The sequence below is a fragment of the Chiroxiphia lanceolata genome, chromosome 1 (genome assembly GCF_009829145.1).
Source record: "Chiroxiphia lanceolata isolate bChiLan1 chromosome 1, bChiLan1.pri, whole genome shotgun sequence".
NCBI classification, from domain to species: Eukaryota; Metazoa; Chordata; class Aves; order Passeriformes; family Pipridae; genus Chiroxiphia; species Chiroxiphia lanceolata.
The window spans coordinates 97,110,771-97,132,153 of NC_045637.1; the positions used below are offsets into that span (position 1 = coordinate 97,110,771).

The 21,383-nt window shown below is 41.1% G+C and overlaps 1 protein-coding gene across 4 annotated transcripts in view; it reads right to left on the reverse strand.

The window, feature by feature from the left end:
- Nucleotides 1-19,811: 19,811 nt before the first annotated feature.
- RECK (reversion inducing cysteine rich protein with kazal motifs) overlaps nucleotides 19,812-21,383 on the reverse strand; it is a 53,206-nt gene continuing 51,634 nt past the window's right edge. For all 4 annotated transcript variants that reach the window (XM_032700744.1, XM_032699938.1, XM_032701523.1 and 1 more), the window contains one exon: nucleotides 19,812-21,053. In XM_032700744.1, the coding sequence (XP_032556635.1) occupies nucleotides 20,838-21,053 (216 nt within the window). In that variant the 3' untranslated portion in view covers nucleotides 19,812-20,837. The remainder of the gene's footprint in view (nucleotides 21,054-21,383) is intronic.

Here is a 21,383-nt window from a genome sequence, read left to right on the forward strand (position 1 = left end):
TAGAACTTAGATCCAGATGCTTTAGGTAGACCTAAGTGCATGATAGTAGTATCTTTTATTATGTCATATCCTGATAGCTGCGTATTTTCCTAGAGACTGATTCTCTTAAATCTTGGTACTAATTTGCTATCACTAAATGCTCCTGCTCTCACTGAGTACTGTAGAAATAAAGAAAAAACAGATGAATTTTGAACATGGTGACTGAGAACACAGTGTGGTCATGTTTTTCAGGAAAGCCAAGGATCTTGAAATCAGCCAACATACAAAGCAGTGGCTTTAACTAAATTAGGCTGTAGGCTTCTCATGTGTGAAGTAACTAGGTTAGAAAGTGTTACTCTGGGAAGATACTGTTGGTGCTGTCTGGGGCTCCACGTCGGCAGTGTGGTAGATACTCTCCGGCACTTTTCGAAGGACAGGTCCTCATATTTCTGGGATGTGCTGTTGGGAATGGAAAACAAAGGAGCTGCCCTCTTCTACAGCAGACTTTGTGAATACAAGCCCTTGAAGCATATGGATGAAGCTCTCTGGTACACTGTAAAACAAGCCCAGTTGGGAAGAATACTGATTGGTTTGCAGGATGATTGTAGCAAGTAGTTGTTCCTTATGGGACTGAAAGAACACCAAATACACCTACGTATATTCTGCTTGTGAAATGTATTGGTCTGGAGAGTCGTCCATGTCTGAGAAACATTTTGTTGTGGCATGAGTTTTGTTCTTGTGAAATAGCATGATGACCTATTATTTCAATATGTAGTAGGAAGGTTTATTATTATAATGTGACTTGGTCATGTTTCTTCTGTATACACCTGTGTGCTGGGAGTTAATATTGTTTGGTAAACTGTTGTTTTGGAAGGGGCCAGTAACCGAAACACCTTTGTGATTGGTTTTCTGTATTGTATGCTTGTGTAGAGTGTGCCTACCTTCGCCATTGCATCCAGCATTTTTCCCCTTCATTGCTTAAAGTTCAAGAAAGCTCAGAGGCTTATTTAAATAGGTATTGGGTATAATTTTGGGTGTGCAATTCTCAACAAAAGTATCTGTAAAAGTATTAAGTCTACTGCAGCTTGATTTGTCAGATTTGACCCTGGATATGCTTTTATAGGAAAGATACTTGTTAAGTAGCAAAGTACTTGATACTTGCTAAGTACAGATACATGGAGGAAAAAGTTGCAATCTAATAACAAGAGAAAAAAAAAGAGACCAAAAAAAAGCTTAATGAAAATTATCCATGGCATTTTTTAAAGGTCAGGAGAATTTTTGCTCATTCCTCTGCAAAATGTATGTGAAAAGGATAAATTGAGGGTATTCATGAACTATGATGTGGTCACCATCACGGAAACATGGTGGGATGACTCACATGACTGGAGTGTTGCCATGGATGGCTACAAGCTCTTCAGAAGGGACAGGCAAGGTAGGAAAGGTGGAGGGGTGGCTCTGTATGTTAGAGAGTCTCTTGACTCTGTAGAACTTGAAGTCAGTAACAATACAATTGAGTGCCTGTGGATCAGACTCAGGGGGAAGGCCAACAAGGCTGATATCCTGGTGGGAGTCTGTTACAGACCACCCAACCAGGATGATGAGGGTGATGAATTGTTACAAGCAGCTGGCAGATGTCTCAAAATCGCCAACCCTTGTTCTTGTGGGTGACTTTAACCTGCCGGATGTCTGCTGGGAACTCCACATGGCAGAGAAGAGGCAGTGTGGGAGATTCCTAGAGTGTATAGAGGATAATTTCCTGCTCCAGCTGGTAAATGAGCCTACCAGGAATGTGGCCCTGCTAGACCTGCTGTTCACAAACAGAGAGGGGCTGGTGGGAGATGTGGTGGTCAGAGGCCATCTGGGGCACAGTGACCATGAAATAATAGAGTTTTCAATACTCAGGTGTTGGATCAAGGATTGGACTTGATCTCAGAGGTCCTTTTCAACCCAGCTGATTCTGTGATTCTATGAAGCAGAATTTTGTGGTGCTGCATTTAAAGTCTTAACACCTTGCCTTAGTCCCTAGGTATCTCATTTTGTCTGTTCAGATCTGACAAGCAGACTGCAGCTGTGACCATTTCTCTTTTTTACTTGGGTAGCAGATCCCAAAACATGTTTTATGTAGTTCTTTTTACTTTGCATTTGTCCAGTTTAACATACTGAGTTAGAGGGGGCATCTGTGGTGTGTGTGTGCGCCTACAGTGCTGCCCTGTGTGTGTGAGAAGGTATCAGGAACGCATAAAAGTGGGTTGTGTACCCATTCTTGAATTCCACATAAACTGCTGTTTATTAGCACAGTGTTTTACCTAGTAGTGTGTTGTAATAAGGAGAAGAGACCTCAAGTATCTTTGCAGGTATTGTTCTTATTTTATTTTGGCTGCTTGTCCATTAAACAGGAGTGCTGGCAGTTCTTGCCACCCTTGAAGACTGAGACTGGTAGGTGTTTTATGCATCAAGCTGCCCTAAGCAAGGTGAGTATGGGACAGCTGGCAGTGCATGTATGTGATGGAAAACCATCAGGCATGGACATTTCTGGAGAAAGATCTGCTTAATTGTATTGTCAGAGTCAGTGTTAGTTTGGTTTATAATCTGTTACTAAGTTATGGACAAAACAAGAAGTCTAAAGCAGAGTTGCTGTCCATGTGCTGCATGGGTGAGGCTGAGGAATGTCTCTGTGGCTTTAGGTAACGCTGCTGCACTCAGCATGATGGTTGCATGCATAGATCCATGAGAATGAAAGGGCAAGGTTTTGGGAGGGCGGCAGTCTTCCTAGTGGGACTGCCGTTGTCTCTGCTCCTCACTGATTCTCATCTGGCCAAAATCTAACTGACAGCTGCTGTATGAATAGCTGAAGAAGAATCCACAGTTGTGGATAGGTGGAAAAATGCCAAGACACCAACTCGAGCACAGTCAATTACTTTTAATAAATGTAACAGAAGAGAGATTACAAAGAAGCACTGTAAATTTTTAGTTGCTTTTGCAGAAAAACAGTCAAAGGGGTGAGAATTTACCCTGTCAGTTTCCAGCCTCCACTGAGATATGGAGGACAGTCCCCTGTGGTCTGGGTTTACTGGCTGTGCTGTCACACACATGGTTTGCCAGCAGCATCACCTCTTAGAAAAGATGATGCAGAAAGGATGCTGTTGGAGCCTCTGTGACATACTGCCTCTGGCATGTAAGGACGTGTTTTCCTGTGTTGTGAAATCGTTTCCAGGTCATGAAGGACAAGTGCCCTTAACAATTCATTAAGTAATTTGCATATCAAATAGACACAGTGTCATCCATCTGTCACAGGACTGACATCATACACTATTCTAGAGACCAAGGACTGAGTTACAAGTTTTTCAGAGCTCTCAATCTCCTCTCCTGATCTGGTCAGAGAATTAGGGTTGCAAGGGCATTACTTAAGCCAAACCTTGACTGGCAGCAGGTCTGAGCAGGTCCCTGCAGAAAGTAAGGAATGTGAAGATGAGCTGTGGTCCCTGGATGCTGGGGGGCTGTGGGAACAGGCAGTGCCATGGGGGACTCTCTCCAGAGCCCCTCTGAGCACGAGACCAGGCTGGCTGGTGCTGCTGCACCAAAGGGGTTGGGGCTGCCAGAGGCCCATGTAATCTTGGGCAGAGCAAAGGTCCTTCCACAAGTGAGACTTTTGCCACTGGATTCTTCTTATACCATTTCTGTTCTTTACTAGCTATATTAGAAAGCTTGGAGCAGAGGCTTTCTAATTAAAAATATTCTTCTAAGAAATAAAATGTGAAATATTTATAAAATAAAATATTTTTAAATTAATCTAATAAAATATTTTAAAAATTGCTCATACAATTCTGAATGCTTTAATCTGGGGGGGAGGGGGTGACCCAGAACAACAACAGTAGCAATAAAATCCTCTTAATAGTTCAAGGTTCCTGGGGGAACAGAGTTTAGCAAAAAGTTGTATTAAAATAAAAGAAAAAGACATTTTCTGAGAGCAGATGCTTCCTACTGGTTCTGTTGCCCTAAGCCACCTGCTCCTTTGGGGCAGTGAGATCAACTGCTCATAGGACTACCTGAAAGTCTTGGCATAGGTTCCGCACTTTATTATCCCCTTTCTGTCTGGTTTTGGAGTAGGTGGAAGAGAAGAAGTCTGCCAGATCTCTGTTACTTGCGTAACTTTTGCTTTGTACTACTTTGTGATTGAACACTGTTATATCTACTTGTGGTTTTGCTGGAGTATTTGCATCATGCTGAGAAATACAGACTTCGGGAAATCTGCAGCTATAAAAACTTCTGATTACAGTGACTTTACTGTTAGAAGATGTTTGGCTGGTGGGGTCAGCCATGTTCCCTCTCTGTGGGTGAAAGGAGGTGGATTTATAAAGGAATTAGGAGGGCAAAAATTTTCAGGCAGTTTTAGACAAAAGAATTCACAAATCCTATAAGCAGACCCAGCCGAGATAAGAGGGTTAAGTTGTGGTGGAAATACTATGTTGGTGACAAGTCCTGAGCAAGGTGGTAAATCCTGCAAGGGAGTTTTTTCCCTTTTCTATTTTTTTCCTTCCTTCCTTCCATACCACTAAATAAAAATATACTATTTTTTTTATTCTGCTTGTGTGATAAGTCAGCTTTCCCTGACCTACCCCATGTCCTTGAGCAGTCTGAGCTGCATTCTGTAATGCTGGACGTGCAGTCTGAGGCCTCCAGAAGTTAGGGTATCTCTGAGGAGATACCTCCCCTGGAGGAACATGCCTGGAGAATGGGTGGGAGCAGTACAAACTCAGTTTTAATCTGAGACTCTGTGTATGTAGCTGGGGGGGTTCAGAGCAAGCACAATCTGCTCATGCTGCAGCCAGTGCAGGGAATCCCAGAATCCACATGGAGGGCTGCAAGGGAGAAGCAGAGTGTCGGGGTTAGGCATCCAGTCAAGGCGCAGCCCAATTTACATCCTTTTTCTTTCCAATAGGAGATTATATATGTTGTGCCCAGGTGGTTGCACTTCAAACAAATAACGTTGCTGTAACTGGAGTGAGGGGCACTGTGCCCTGAGGGCGATCAGCAGGGGCAGAATGGTCCTGTGGTGAGCTGGGGGTGGATGCAGTCCATGCACCTTGGCTCCTCACAAGTCTTCCCAGTCTTCCCCTTGTGGAGGCCCCTGATATCAGACAAAAAATGGTACTGACATCTACTGGTTATTGTTGAGGTGTTAATGGCAGTAATCCTGCTCTTTCTGAGAAACAGTCACACTATCCAGCGGCTCAAGGCACTACCAAACACTGTGGAAGGTTTAAGATCCTCTTGTCCTGTCTGGTCTTCTCTGATGACATCTCCAGCTACAACTTGGTTTCTTCGTTTGCTTTTTTCCCCCCTTCTGAATTAAGGCAATAATACTGAATTTACTGTTACTCATGATAATTTCACGTCTGCACGCGAGTTCTTTGAACAACCAGAGCTGTCTTAAAAAAATCTTAGAAAATACTCACTTCTTTGCTCTCAAAGGCTGAAACCTTGAGAGTGTGTGTTTGTATGTGCCTGTGTCTGATTTGCCTCTTAAGTACCCAGTTAATGAACTTTTTAGATTCCTGGTGACAAAAATAACCACTATGGATTTGACTGATTTCCATCCCAACAATTTAATGCATCCGTACATGTCCTTGATGTCAGGTATCCTTCTCAAAAGCACTCAAAAGCGACATTCCACTTTAGGTACTGGAGAATTACATTCTTGGGGCAGCCCCTTTTGATGGGTATCTGTAGGAAGAAATAAATTTGCATAAAGTCAGAGAGACTTATCAGACCTGTGCAGATTTGATATTGAGAATGAAGTGACACAAAAAGTTGAGTTGAAGCTGTAGAAAATGCTATCTTTAAATAAAAACAACAAAAAAATAAAAGTCCCAAGATGGGCTACATTCCTTCTAAATCAAAAGCAGCTGAAATGTAATTCCCCTTGTGCTGTGATGCCACCTACGGGATTTCTGTGGGGAACACAACCCTGGCCACAGCATTTAGATTTTTAATCTTACGTTTAAGGTTTGTTTTAAAACCACAAGAACATGATGTCCCCCTGTGCTTCCCACACTGTGCCTAGCTATTTCTGTATTTCTGGAAAGTTAAATTCCTTCTCAGAAACTTTAGTACACTGCTGTCAGCAAATACAGATCTGAACCAAACACCTCATACAACTTACGAACTTCTTTCAGTTCCTGTCCACAGAAGCATTTCTAAAATGCTTAGTGCATATTGGATCTGCCTTGTGAAAAAATCATCACAGTAATACAATCTATGAGTTACTGAAGACATCACAGCAGTGGTTTTGAACCCATGAAATTGATATGTGTTTTGGAGAGTAGAGGATTTCTATGTTAAAAGATTAGCATTTTGAAGCCATGAATAAATACAAAGTTCAAAAAAAGGTCTGAAGCTTTAACACAGGTAGTCCTAAACTCTAGACAAGTGATCTTAGTGTTAAACATACAAAGTAAAGTCATCTGGGTTATGGCTATGAGTCTGTCACTAACCTGTGTATTTTGGGCAAGACCTTTCATTTCACAACACAGGAAAGGCCATAACATATGAGTTAAGGTGTACATTTGAGAAATAAATAATATGTATATAATGCATTTTCAACTCACCTGATTCTTTTCAAATGCAGAACTATTGTCACTAGATTGCGGGTTGAATTCCCCAAATAATATAAACCAAGAGGGTTGTTCAACCCAGGAGGGCTGTTGGATGTTTAGCTACTTCTAATAGGTAAGGAAGGACTGGACAAATTCAGCCTTCTTGCTGACTCGGTGACACTTTTTTTTAAGGGCCTCAGATACCTGTGTGGTGATGCAGCACAGTGCTGTGGAATGGCTGCAGGTGGGTTGGATGCACAGAGTAAAACATTTCGAAGATACATTATGATTAGACACAAGAGGAAATTTTTTTACCATGAGAACAAGCAGCCAAGGGAATAATCTCCTCAGGGAAGTGGTGGGTGCCCCAACATTGGACACTTAAGATCAAGCTGGACTGGGTACTGGGTCATCTTGTTTAGACCATGCTTTTGCCAAGTAAGGTTGGACCAGATGATGCTCGAGGTCCCTTCCAACTTGGTGTTCTGTGATTGTGTGATATGTGTTGCTGCAATGGAATTGTTGATCTGGAGTTAACTTGCATAGAGAAAATATGTCATGGATTAGAGCTTCAAATACTGCAAATGGCCATGTTTTGAAAGTGCAACTTTTCATCTACTCAAAGCTTTATTACAGAATTACAACATTTTTGAGGTAATTGACTGCTATTGAGGTATTGACTGCTAATCCAACCTCTTGCTGAAGCAGAACCGCCTAGAGCCTGGGATGTGTCCCATCATGTGTTGGCTGTCTTCAAGGATGGAAGGTATATTTGGTCTTTCTGGGCAACCTGTGTCAAACAGTGATTTGACCAGCCTCACAGTAGAAGTGATGTTCAGATGGAGTTTGAGGTGTCTCATTTGTGCTCATTGCCTCTTGTCCTATCAGCAAGATCTGCTGAGACAAGGCTAGTTCCTGCTTCTCCTTTCCCTCCCTTCAGGCATCCATACACATTGTTGTCATCCCCCTGAGCCTTCTCTTCTCCAGGCTGAACAGTGCCAGGTCTCTCAGCCTTTCCTCAGAGGAGAGGAGCTCCAGCCCATCATCCCACTGACACCTGACAGATTCACAGAATCATAGAATCAGCCGGATTGGAAAAGACCTCTGAGATCATCAAGTCCAACCCTTGATCCAGCACTGCTATGGTTGCTAGACCATGGCACTAAGTGCCACATCCAGTCTCATCTTAAAAACCTCCAGGGATGGTGAATCCACCACGTCCCTGGGCAGTCCATTCCAATGTCTGATTACTCTCTCTGTAAAGAATTTCTTCCTAATATCTGACCTAAACCTCTCCTGGCACAACTTAAGACTGTACCCTCTTGTCTTACTGATAGTTGCCTGGGAGAAGAGACCAACCCCCACCTGGCTACAACCTCCTTTCAGGGAGCTGTAGAGAGGGATGAGGTCTCCCCTGAGCCTCCTCTTCTCCAGGCTGAACAGCCTTCTCCAGCTCCCTCAGCCTCTCCTCATAGGACTTGTACTTGAGTCTCTTCACCAGCCTTGTTGCTCTTCTCTGAACCTGCTCCAGCACCTCAATATCCTTCCTGAACTGAGGGGCCAGAACTGGACACAGTACTTGAAGTGCAGCCTCACCAGCGCTGAGTACAGGGGAAGAATCACTTCTCTGGTCCTGCTGGCCACACTGTTCCTGATCCAGGCCAGGATACCATTGACCTTCTTGGCCACCTGGGCACACTGCTGGCTCATGTTCAGCTTCCTGTCAATCCAAACTCCCAGGTCCCTTTCTGCCTGGCTGCTCTCCAGCCACTCTGTGCCCAGCCTGTAGTGCTGCAGGGGGTTGTTGTGACCAAAGTGCAGGACCCAGCGTGTTTGTTCATTCATCCCTGCCTAGCTCATGGTCTTACGAGTGGCTGCAGTGTTTAAATGTACCCTGACCAGAGCCTCCACGAAGGAGGAGGACCTGTCCCTGTTACAGATCTCTCTTCCGGTCATTAAGAATAAATGTTCCTGCTATGGTCTGGTACGAAATATCTCCTCTTCTGTTAAAAATCAGAATATCATAGGACGACACAGTTGCTACATCCATGCTTCCAATGCCTTTTTCTTCACCTGAATCTGTTCATGGCTGACGTACTGCTGTACGAAGAAAGCTCAGATGAGCTATTTGGGAAATTTGGCATTGAGAACAAGTACTGAACAACTGGTTCATTTCCAGAGTTTGGTCTAGTGATGTTAACTCAGTGTGCTTATTAATGTGGGTATTTGCTATTTTATTTACTTGTTGATTGCAAGTGTGAGCGTGCTTCTTCTAGCTATGTAACAGAAATTGAACACAAGGTGTATTGGACAACGAGTGACACCATCAGAGCAAGAAGGGCCAGAGTAATGGTTAACATTTTGTGTTTCTGTACCTACACATATCCTTGATGAAGCAACAGTAATGTGAAAAGTTCAGAGAATTTCTGAGGCTCTGGTCCTTGCCCACACCCATGTTTGCCTCTGAAGTTTTTTAAACACTTGCCAACAGAAACTTCTGCACATGCACATGACGGATGCATACTACTGGATTGTAATCAGGCCCTTGCATGTTTTTGAGTATGCTTAAACCTGACACAAAATCCTTCTCAGAAAAATAAAAAGCAACCTGCTTCTGTGTATTGCTGTTGAGGAGATACTCTGTGCGCTGTTCTTAAGGTCAGCAAGAGCAGCTCTCCTCTGACCAGAAAGGCTTTCCTAGGGCACAGTTTTTCTTACCCTACAACATATATTTAAAACACATATGACTCATCCTGAAAATGTTTATTTCTCTCCATAGGCAATATAGCAACCACAGATGGCTGGTTCAGCCGCAGACCACTATGATCTGAATAGCTAAACAGGAGGCAGTAAATCAGCTTCAGGCTCAGCTGTGCTGCTAGAAAGCATTTGGTGATTAAACATAGAAATTTAACTCAGATTTGCAAAATGGCAACTGTTAATAAAGAAAAGTAAAGATAAAATAATGGAGTAGCATAATTTGGTGTTGTTGCAATCTGGACTGTGTTAGATACTTTGACAACACAAGTAATGGGCCCAGGAGACAGGTAGCTCAGCTCCTCGTCACATGCCATAACTTGCCTGCTCTGCTACTAAAGCTACAAACTTCTACTGTTGTTGCTAGCACTACCTCACTGTACCATCTCCCAGAGCAGGGCTAGGAAATCTGTGCTTGAGGTTGTTGGTGATGGTGCATCCCCGCTACATCACTTATGGATGGAAATAGTTTCCATCTCTCTTTTCTGCTTGCCTTTTCTAACAGATGATAATGATGATGATGATAATAGTAATTCTGTTATATGATTTAATTCCTCTGACTCTGCCTGCCTGTACAGTTTTTCCTGTCTCCTGTTGCAACCTTCTAAACCCAGGAAGGCAATGTTTCAGAATGGATGCATTTCGTGATGTGATTAGAGACCAGCTGGCTTTAACTGAAGAGCTAAACATGGGCGAGATTGTGATTGGAGTGCTGAAGCAGAGTCCCAAGTCCTACCCTGATAATACCATGCTGGTCATTAGTTGTAAAATAGTGAGAGCAAACCTCGTACTATGCAGAAGACGTAGTATCTGTTATGGGCATACCATGTCTAAAATACATTATGAATTTCTAGCTGGGTTGAGGTAAACACTGGAAGAGAGTTTGGGTAGCTAACTGAATTCCTTTTTTTTACAGTGTAGGGAAAGTCTACATCTGGCATAAGAATTCAAACAGAAAGTTGTGAAACCACAGCAGTTGTTTCACTGGGACTAGCCAAAAAAAAAAAAAAAGAAAAAGAAGAAGAAGAAGAAGAAAAGAACCCTCAAACTTGGAGAACTTAATTCATGACTTGTGATTCAACTGTGGAATATGCTGTGCCACACAACTACAGATACACAAACAGTGTTAATACATGAGCTTGCATTTCTGTTGTGAGGCAAGATAGGTATTTTGCTCCTAGTTAGATATTCTGCAATTTTTAAATTCATTTAATGAGACACAGAAAAAAGAGCTGCTGTGGTACTAAAACATTTCTGTACACACTAGCGTGGACCCAGTTAAAAGAGTAGCACTCATACATGCCAGATACATAGGGATATCCATTATTTATACTGTAACATCAGGTTAGTAAACTTGTGTAAGACAAAGTCATGGAGCACACACAGCTGTATTTTCATTAGAGAAGTATGTTTCACTGAAGAGGAGATCACAAACTTACTTCTGTTATTAAAGAACAGGTTTCTCTAAATTGCTGTAAAAACCACAAAGCCCAAAATTTTGTAAATTTAAGTGCTGTGTAAGAAAGGTTTGTTTCTACTGGCAAGTAAATGTTCAAGTCACAGCTACTGCAACTAGTGGAAAAACCAAAAATAAACAAAATGATGGTGGGAAGCTACCTGATGGTACGAATTGTCAAAAGCTTAAGAATATTGAAAAAGAGATATCATCTATTTTCATATTCTTAGAATGACTGTAACTAACCCTTTTCCAGCTGTGCCCATAGTTTTTACTATGCTGTAACAAATCACACAGCAACAAGGCCAAAAGCTGAAGAAATAATCAGCAATTCCAAATAACACTCTACTTTTGAGAGGTAAAATAACCTGACAGACTCCCCTAGAAAATTAAAATATAAAAGCTTTGTAAATGCTAACTCGTGGTTTTGAGGTGGTATCCCATGCCTTTAGGAAAATCAAATTTCAGTCAAGTGAGATTTATGAAAATAGGGAATTTAAACTTACTGGTTTTCCATTGCACAGAGAAGGCTGCAACTGATGTGGTTTTTTAGTACAATATTCCATTCAACAGCAAAGTTACTGGACCAAACAGTGACAATTTCCATGCTGAGAACTAAAGAGTGTGTTGCTCTTTATAACACCTGTCTAGCACAGCACTGAAATTAGGGGCCCACATTGCCTTAGACTATACTAGAAGCATTTGGAGGTCAGACATGCATTTTCTGCACATTGTTTGGAAAAGTTAAAATTTCAGTGACTGTCTTCATGACTGTTCTAACCTGATGTAGCTAAACTGAGATAAAAATATGACAGCTTTAATTTTTTCTATTTTGGAAATGTGTATTTGCATTTCTCACATCTTCTGTGACTCATCTGGGTCTTGAGTGCGGCCTTAAAGCTGTGGTACAGTGACATAGTAAATGCAGCATTATGGGTATGAGCAGCACTAAAGAAAGCCATGAGATGCTGATTCAGAGTTTACATTGCCACTTCAAACCTGTTAAAGAAGCAAAATGCACAACCTGACAGATTTAACACATGCACAGAGAATGTGTGTATGACAGCATTTGTTTTCCAGCATAAAAACCAGACAGGCTGCTCTCTGTGTCTTGTTTTCTGGCCAAGACATGTCCCTACTTCTGATCTGGATGGAGCCAGCACTCAGATGAGCTGGTGGTGCCCTCAGCCAGCGCTAATGACACTACAGCTACAGCCTTGCTGGCAACAGCTCAGTTTCACAGAATTAATGGCTGCAAATATTTAAACTTACTTTCTTATGCCAGAGGAACTGAATTTCATGTAGTGGCTGGCAGCTGAGGCTGATGGCTGCTCCTGACTCATGCCAGCAATTGCAGGGGTACTCGGAAGCTGCTCTTATTGCCCTGAGGAGGAGGAACCAGTGTTGCTAACAAAGAGGAAAATGAACTGCTGCTGGTGGGTGCACTTGAGAATGAAACCATCCAGAGCTATCTTTTTAACCTTTTTGCATACTTATAGCCAGACAACACCATGCATAAATTACAAAATAAGTCAACTTGATCCTCCATCTTGGATTGACATTTGTACTTGAAATTCAAACTTAAAAATATTAATCCTCCAAATTTGGATTCTTTACTAGAATAAAATGCTAAATTCTCTACAATGGCCAGATATGCTCTTCTTGAAGAGGGTGGTATGGAGCCTGGTACAGGGCACTGTGAAATCAATGTATTTATACACATGTATATGTACATATATCTGTGTGTATATATGTGTATGTATGCATACATGTGAATATATCTTTATTTATACTTAACTGCATGTTACTGCTGCTGCTGCATTTAAAACTTTGGTTAAAAATAAGTTTATAAACACATAATATAATAATAGAGTAACCCATCCACTTGTTCCACTGTCAGCAAACAGTGCAGAATTGTAGAACACCAAAGTGAAGAGCAGGCTTTAGTCTGAAACCTGCCACACTAGCACTGGTAAGGTGGCTTTGCAAAAAAACTCCTGTTCTGCTGTATATCATAACCTGCTGATTAAATCATTTAACCCCCTAAGATTATCCAGCAGTGCTGTAGAAGAATACTGGCTTAGAAGGAGAATCAGAACTGGATAAAACAGATTGAAAACCTTTCCATATGTTGCAGCTGATGCTGAGATCTGAGCACAAAGAAGCAAACTGAGAAACCTTGCCAAATAAAACAAAGCATTTGCAAAAACACAAGGGTGGCTCTTTACAGCAAGAATCTATGGGATTATTAAGTACTGTCACAGTCACAGAACCACCAACACCCTTTGGCTCAGGTTACTCTTCTTACTGGACCTGGCAAATGAAGCAGAAGCCAGCTTTGAGAAAGACAAATCGGAGAATAATTTACAGGAAAGAAGGGATTTATTCTGTTTTAAGAAAGGACTAAGATCTAACTAACAGGTATCTGTTAATACAACATTTGAAAGTAATTTATAAGTTCATAGATGTTTTATATGTATATATACATACATACCCTCAAGGCCATACTGCAGGTGAAAATCGGCAAGGCAGCTGGGGTTGATGGAATTCCACCTGAAGTCTGGAAACATGGGGGCCTTGCACTCCACACCAAATTTCACGAGTTTGTGGTGCGCTGCTGGGAGCTCGGTGAACTACCATCAGACCTTCGTGATGCTGTCATCATCACTTTGTATAAGAAGAAAGGTATTAAATCAGATTGCTCAAACTACCGTGGTATTACTCTGCTCTCCATTGCTGGCAAAATCCTGGCAAGAATACTCTTGAACGGACTAATACCCACTATAGCAGAGGGAATTCTACCTGAAAGTCAGTGCGGTTTCAGAGCCAACAGGAGCACCACAGACATGGTATTTGTCCTCAGACAACTGCAAGAGAAGTGCAGGGAACAGAACAAAGGTCTCTATGTAACCTTTGTTGACCTCACCAAGGCTTTTGATACCGTGAGCAGAAAAGGTCTCTGGCAGATTTTGGAACGTTTAGGCTGTCCCCCCAAGTTCCTTAAAATGATCATCTCACTCCATGAGGATCAACACGGCCAAGTCAGATATGGCAACACACTTTCTGAGCCCTTTTTAATTAAGAATGGTGTGAAACAAGGCTGCGTTCTCGCTCCTACCCTATTCACCGTCTTCTTTAGCATGATGCTCCAAAGGGCCACAGCAGACCTCGATGATCAGGACGGCGTCTACATTCGATACCGTACTGATGGAAGTCTATTCAATCTAAGGCGACTGAAGGTCCACACCAAGACCTTAAACCTTCTTGTCCGGGAGCTGCTTTATGCTGATGACGCCGCCCTTGTTGCCCACACAGAAGCAGCCCTGCAGCGTTTAACATCCTGCTTTGCAGATGCTGCTGAGCTCTTTGGGCTGGAAGTCAGCTTAAAGAAGACAGAGGTCCTCCATCAACCTACACCTCAGGAAGTCTTCCATCATCCCCACATCACCATTGGCCAATCAGAGCTCAAATCAGTCCAACAGTTTAACTACCTTGGTAGCCTCATCTCCTCAGATGGTAAGATCGATGGAGAGATAGACAACAGGTTAGCTAAGGCATATAGTGCCTTTGGAAAACTCCACAAAAGAGTATGGCGTAATAAACACTTGAAGAAAAGCACCAAGATCAGTGTTTACAAAGCCATAGTGTTGTCTACTCTCCTATATGGTTCCGAATCATGGGTCATCTACCGCCACCACCTGCGTCTCCTAGAACGCTTCCATCAGCGCTGCCTCCGTACAATCCTTAACATCCGCTGGTCAGATTATGTGACCAATACATCTGTACTAGAGCAAGCAGCTGTCACTAGTATTGAGGCCATGTTGCTGAGAACACAGCTGCGATGGGCAGGGCACGTCTCCAGGATGAAGGACCACTGCCTCCCTAAGATCCTGCTCTATGGTGAACTTGCCACTGGCTGCCGCAAGAGAGGAGCCCCGAAGAAAAGATACAAGGACTCCCTGAAACAACATCTCAGCCTTGGCCATATTGATCACCATAACTGGTCTTCTCTGGCCTCCAATCGGGAGGCCTGGAGACACACCATCTATAACGCAGCTGTCTCCTTCGAGAACACACGCAGGATCACTCTCGAGGAAAAAAGGCAACGCAGAAAGAACCGTGTCTTGCAGATTACACCATCTAAGGAGTCTTTCTGCTGTGCCTTTTGCAATCGGATATGTCTGTCACGTATTGACCTCATAAGGCACCAGCGTGCCTGCAGCAAATGTGGATAGTGCCTTCCCAAATCTTTGTTTGCGAAGCCTAGCCATGATGACATACATACATACATATATATACACTCCCCTATGTAAAATACTCAGAATTGTGCTCTTATATATATGATATATATGATAATCTAATGAAAAATTTGACAACCTTTCCTTAACCTTTCTTTATGTAAGTTATGATAAGGTTACTGCATTATTTTGTGAGTGCTTACATCCTCAGGGAAGGCTGTCCTTTTTTTTATGTTCTTCTTTATGTCCTAGGAACTGCAAGGCAAAAAAAGCATCCTTTTACTTAGACATTTCACTGTTGCCCTTTGGGTAAATCTTCTTCAAAATAACTAGCATGAGTATGTTTTTGACTGTAACTTTGTTCATGTTGAGGAATACAGAAGGGGAAGGGGGGTGTCAGTGCATAGGATTTTGTAGTAGCGATGTGTTAAAACTCAGTATACTTAAAATACATGGACCAATTTCTAAATAACAGTAGCCAGTAGTTTGAGAATAATGGACTAATATAAAGGTTTGATTTTTTTCCTCTGCCATAAAACCACTGGGGAGTCCAAGTATCAAAGAATCACCGAATATGCCAAGTTGGAAGGAACCCACAAGGATCATTGAATCCAACTCTTATCCCTCTACGGGACCGTCCCCAAGAGTCACACCATGTGCCTGAGAGTATTGTCTAAATGCCTTTTGAACTCTGTCAGGCTTGGTGCTGTGACCACTTCCCTGAGGGGCCTGTTCCAGTGCCCAGCCACCCTTTGGGTGAAGAACCTTTTTCTATTATCCAAACTAAACCTCCCCTGACACAATTTCAGGCCATTCCCTCAGATCCTGTCACTGGTTATCACAGAGAAGAGATCACTGCCTGCCTCTCCTTTTCCCCTCACAAGGAAGTTGTGACTGCAGTGGGGTCTCCCCTCAGTCTCCTCCAGGCTGAACAGACCAAGTGATCTCACTTGCTCCTCATCTGGCTTCCCCTCAAGGCCCTTCACCATCTTTGTTGCCCTCCTTTGGACACTCTCTGATAGCTTAGTGTCTTTCCTATATTGTGGTGCCCAAAATTGCCACAATATTCAAGGTGAGGCTGCGCTAGTGGCAGAGCGGGACAATCCCCTCCCTCAACCGGCTGGCGATGCTTTGCCTGATGCCCCCCAGGACAGGGCTGGCCCTCCTGGCTGCCAGGGCACTGCTGACTCATATTCAACTTACCGTCAACTTACCAGGACCTCCAGGTCCCTTTTCGTGGCACTGCTTTCCATCATCTCATTCCCCAGTCTGTACAAACATCTGGGGTTGCCCCATCCCAAGTGCAGAATCTGCATTTGCTCTTGTTGATTGCCCAGAAGACAAAGAATGTATTGATCCTCAGAGCTGTTTCTATGTTATGCTTGCAGAAGTCTATTTTATTGTTTATCATCTAAATAAAACTTACATCAGTGTAAATTATTTAAATATACTCTAAAGGCTCTGATATATTGTGAAAAAGGCTGTCTAAAGTGGGAAATACAGGTTATTTTATATGTCACTTTGAAAACAACAATAAATTAATTCCATCAGTGTTCATAAGATCTGAAAATTAATTCATAAGCCAAAAATTTCCATATATTGCAACTAAAAGCATCGATTTAATCACAGAACCATAGAACAGCACTGGTTGGAAGGCATCTCACCTGGTCCAACTTTCTAGTGCTTCATTTAGCACCATGTCTAGTCACATCTGGAAGACCTCCAGTTGTGCACACCCCACCACATCCCTGGGGATGTTGTTCCAGTGACTGATTGTTCTCACTGTAAAAAATGTCTTTCTTATATGGAGATGAAATGTGCACACTTTTTTTCCATTTAGCATTGTGTGTATAAAGCCCATTAAAATTATGAAAGGTTTTGGACAATGGATGTTTCCTCAATTTTCAAATTTTCAAAATTTGCTTTAAATACCGTATTGGTCATACACAGTTGGTCTTATATAATGCAAATAATAAAGTTATGCAAATGCATAATGTTGGTAGCACTGAATTTGTAGAAGGTTATAGCTTCAAATATAACTAAAAGCTTCAGCTTCATGGTATTAATTAGCAAAAGCTGATGTACTACTTAATGCCAAAAGTGTATCCTTTTGACTGTAGTGTGGTAACTTGAGACAAGCAAATCTGTTAGGGCTTGGAAACATTCTTCTCAGGGAGTTTTTATTTGTTTATGAGCTAAGAGTCTCTTTTGCAATGGGCTCTGCAAAAGTTTACAGCCCAGAGAGGACTGGGAGAGAGCACAAAACAAGCAGTGCACAAATACGTACATGGAAGGCAGAATGCCTTAGCAGTGGCAGATGCAGCCACTGCTAGGAGGTGAAGGAGTTATCTACAGTTGTCACCTTCATTTGTACTCCACATGGAGCTACTGGTCTCACTGCATAAAAGCACCAGTTGAAAGAACTTGCAGGAAGTTGCTATCAGGTCTAGCATAACAATGGCAGATAAATCTTTTTTCCCCCTCAATGCTCCTTTTTGCTTTTTGGGATTCATTTGACTGGAGGGTCACCTTACAGTCCAGACTTCAGATATGAAACACCTAGGCCACAATCTTACAAAGCACTCACATATTTTTATTTACCCACATAAATACTTCCAGGGCCTCCTAGGAATAGAGATGGCGAGGAAAAATTTTGAAGTATTGTTTGTTATGTGTAAAAGGAAGAGCTGAAAAAGTGTCAGAAACAGATGTATAAATAGCACTTTAGCTTTGAATTGAGAAACATGTGCAAATCTCCAAGTTATGACACTAGCTAAAGTAGCATAAAATTAGAGCATGAGAGAAGAGCGAGGCTATACAGTGACACTGCAGTTCTAAGTGCTGATTTCATGCCCTCTCACAGAACTGCCTCTCACCTTCTCTGAAAGGTCCTGCTGGACTCAAAACTCAGCCAGAAATGTCTTGCTTTTGCTTGCTCTGGTATTTGCCCCTGTGGCCGATCCTTTCTTCAGACTGTACAGACAGGCACCCCTGGCACCTCCACTTCCCTACCACCCTGCTGAGAAGAGGCAAACTAAGCAAACTGAAAGAGAACTGACGCATCTCTCTGGAGCCAGTTATTGCCATTAACTCTGGTTTTCAGCAGAGAAGCAAATAATGTTTGGCAAACATTTCATCTGAGTCCTGTTATAAAAGAAACAAAGAGTCTTGTGCTGCTTTGAAGTGCCCTTGTGCTGTCTCCATTCCTTCTTAAGTGAACCCAGATTTCCATGCAGATGGTGACAGAAAATCATTAGCACTTTTATGGAAAACGCCTCTGAAACCTGTATTAAATTTGTCCCTATTAGGTTCTCATTTTTAACTTGCAAGTAAGACATTGCTTGGTTTCTTCCATATTTTATTCCAGTTGAACTGAATTTGAAACTTGTAAGTAAATAGTTTCTTCATTCCTTTGAGGCAGTCCAAGGTCTTGAGAAAACCTTGAAAATACTTTTGTTCATCCAGCAGAAAGAACCTAAGCCCTGTACACTTTGGATGCTTGGTTTCTGTTTAAGAATTTAGGATTCTATAAAATCTCATTGATTCTGTACATATTTAACACAACTCCTCAAAATCTGTACTGTTTTTTAGCAAGTACTGGACACATATATGAATTAAAGAATCTCTAGGCTTTAAGTCTGCTTTGTTCTGGATTCTTCATACAAATTGAGTGAGGTAACTTTTTTGGTATTATTTTTTATTGAAGAAAATTTTCACCCATGTATAAAAATAAATTCACTCTATGTTCTTTTCCACAAAGGGTATGTTTTTAAACTCTTAACTAAGTTTTTCAGTGTAGTGCATATATATACACATGTGTATATATTTTCTTAAAACATTTATAATTCCTTTCATTTTAGTAGCCATTAGATTTGCTTTAGTAAATGCTAAGCAAGCTAACAGGCTACATGTTGAAGAGATACTTGCTAATGATTTGGAAAAAATAAGGAATTCAATAAACCATCTGAATTGTTTGCAGTTTCTGTGGAGATCATCTGAGCCATTTCAGTTCAAAAAGCTTTTCAAAAACATTCATTATATTCCTGTGTCCAAGTCTAAAGAATCCACAGAAAAAATTTCAGAAACAGATGGATTATCAACATGTTTAACAGGTTTTTTGTTTCAAGGCTTGGATGATTATGTGCATGAGTCTTCCTCAAGTTATTTGGCAAAAACACTTCCAAAGATTATGATCATTTGTAATCATCTACCAAAAGGACTCAGAAACTACATATGTAGTGCAACTGCACTTGAAATAAAAGTGCTCTTCACTCATTAAGAGAAAACAAACAACAGAGATATACTTAAAAAAGAAAGTGATGGAGTTTCCAAACTCCCTCTGTTGCCTTGCGAGTATGGACATCTAGTAACTTGTTTTGCTGTGCAAAAGGTTGAGATTTGAAGTTTAGGTACAAGTGAGGCAGTATTTCTGTCCTTTACATTTGTGCGTATTTCCAGTTGTAGGTGAGAGAAGTCTTTCAAATCAAAACTGAGGATGACTGTACCCAAGAGGGTCCCATAGAAAGATCTACATTCTTCTTCAATAGTTAATTGTGTCTGGAACTCACAGCATAAACTCACATGCACATAGCACAGATTTGGTAAAAAGCCTGCACCCTTGAAACCCCCTTGAAATCTATTTGGAAACGTTATCTGTGTGAGTCACAAATGTACATAACTGCAGTTAGTGTTAAGTGCTGAGCTGAGAGAGAAGGGAAAATATACGCTGCGTTGCCGAATTCTACCGAATGACTTGCATTCTACACAAGGACACAGGACAAAGTGTTTATTAAAATAAAAAGCTTTAATACTTTTGCATTTAAAAGATTTACCAGAAATAATTGCTACAAACATGCTACAACATACATGTTCAAAAAGTTTTCAGTGCTTTCTTTCAAAGTTCAGCATTTTGGCAAAAAATAAGTTTTTCTGTATATACTTCAAAAGTTGGCTATCATAATACTGATATAAAATACTTCATGTAGACTAAGGTCAGGTGCATAAAATACAATACGTAATAAAACATACTGTTTGTATAAACATTTAAAGTATAAATTTAATTAGATAACATGCAAATACTGCAATATTTTAAATGGCACTTAAATATAGATACTGAGATTCTTTATAATTTTGCATCCAATATGAGATTCTGAAATGTACAAAACTATAAAAAGAACATATCTCTTCACTGAAGTCAGGTACTAGCATAGAGCTTGATTGTCATTTTACAAGCAGTGAGCCCAATGTCTTGCAAGTCTTCACTAGTCCAAGTAAAGACATCTACTGAAATAGGCCCAGGGCTAGTTAGTTTCCTTCATAATAAAATATGAAAGCATATTTACATGAGAATAAACTCTTAAATTTTTGGTAAGGTAATTAAGTAGCAGCAATCTGTTTCTTCCAAAAATGATGTTTAAAATAGGTGCATGCTTTTCGTTGTCACTGGTATGCATCTGAATAATATAAAATTAACATTCTTTAGTAAACTCAAAACACTGTTTTGTTCATTGTTGAAAAAGCCCTATGAGATTCCTTCTCACAAAACCCATAAATCCATAATGTCAGAATGTTCCAGACTATATTTGTTTCCAAGATCAATGGAAAACAATCTAATTGTGCTGAAACAGTCATCTGACTAGTAATGAATAAGAGAATCATCTTTTCACATTATTCAAATACTTCTAGTTCTTCATTGAAAAACACAAGTTCATCAGATCTTCTACGATTTTTGTTTTCTGGTTCAGTGATCAACAATTCTGAATGTCCTTCACAATATAAACGCCAGAATATTCATGCATATTTTCCAAGCAGTTATATATAATATATTAATGCTGATAAGGTAAATAAAAGGCTTAGGAACAGGGAGTGCAGAACAGGCACCACTTGAACAGATGGAGAAGAAATGCTAAACGAAACTTGTACTTGAGATGCAATTAGAGCTGACAGCGGCACGTGTGATGCTAATGTTGGACTGTCTGAATTTATCAGTGACTCTATCTTTTCTGCTTCTTTATTGCAGGCTTCAATCTGTGGGGAAAAAAAAAAGTTGCTATTTCTCTTCTTACCATGTAAAATGCCAGTGTGAAAATGTTGCTAGATAGCAAAATTCAGGAAAGAAAATCTGAGTTATTCCCATCAGCACATAAGATTTACATTATTTTGGGGAGTATTTATTAGAAAACGTAGCGGAGCTCTTATCATAGTCCTTGGTGTGATGAAAACTTCTGTGGAAGCCCTGAGTAGCAGCAAAGGAAAGGAACGAAGCCATATACAAGTTACCGCGGGTGATGTGTTTTGAATGTTGATGCCAAAAAACTCACAGTAAATTATAACTAAGGTAAGTACCCTCTAAAACTG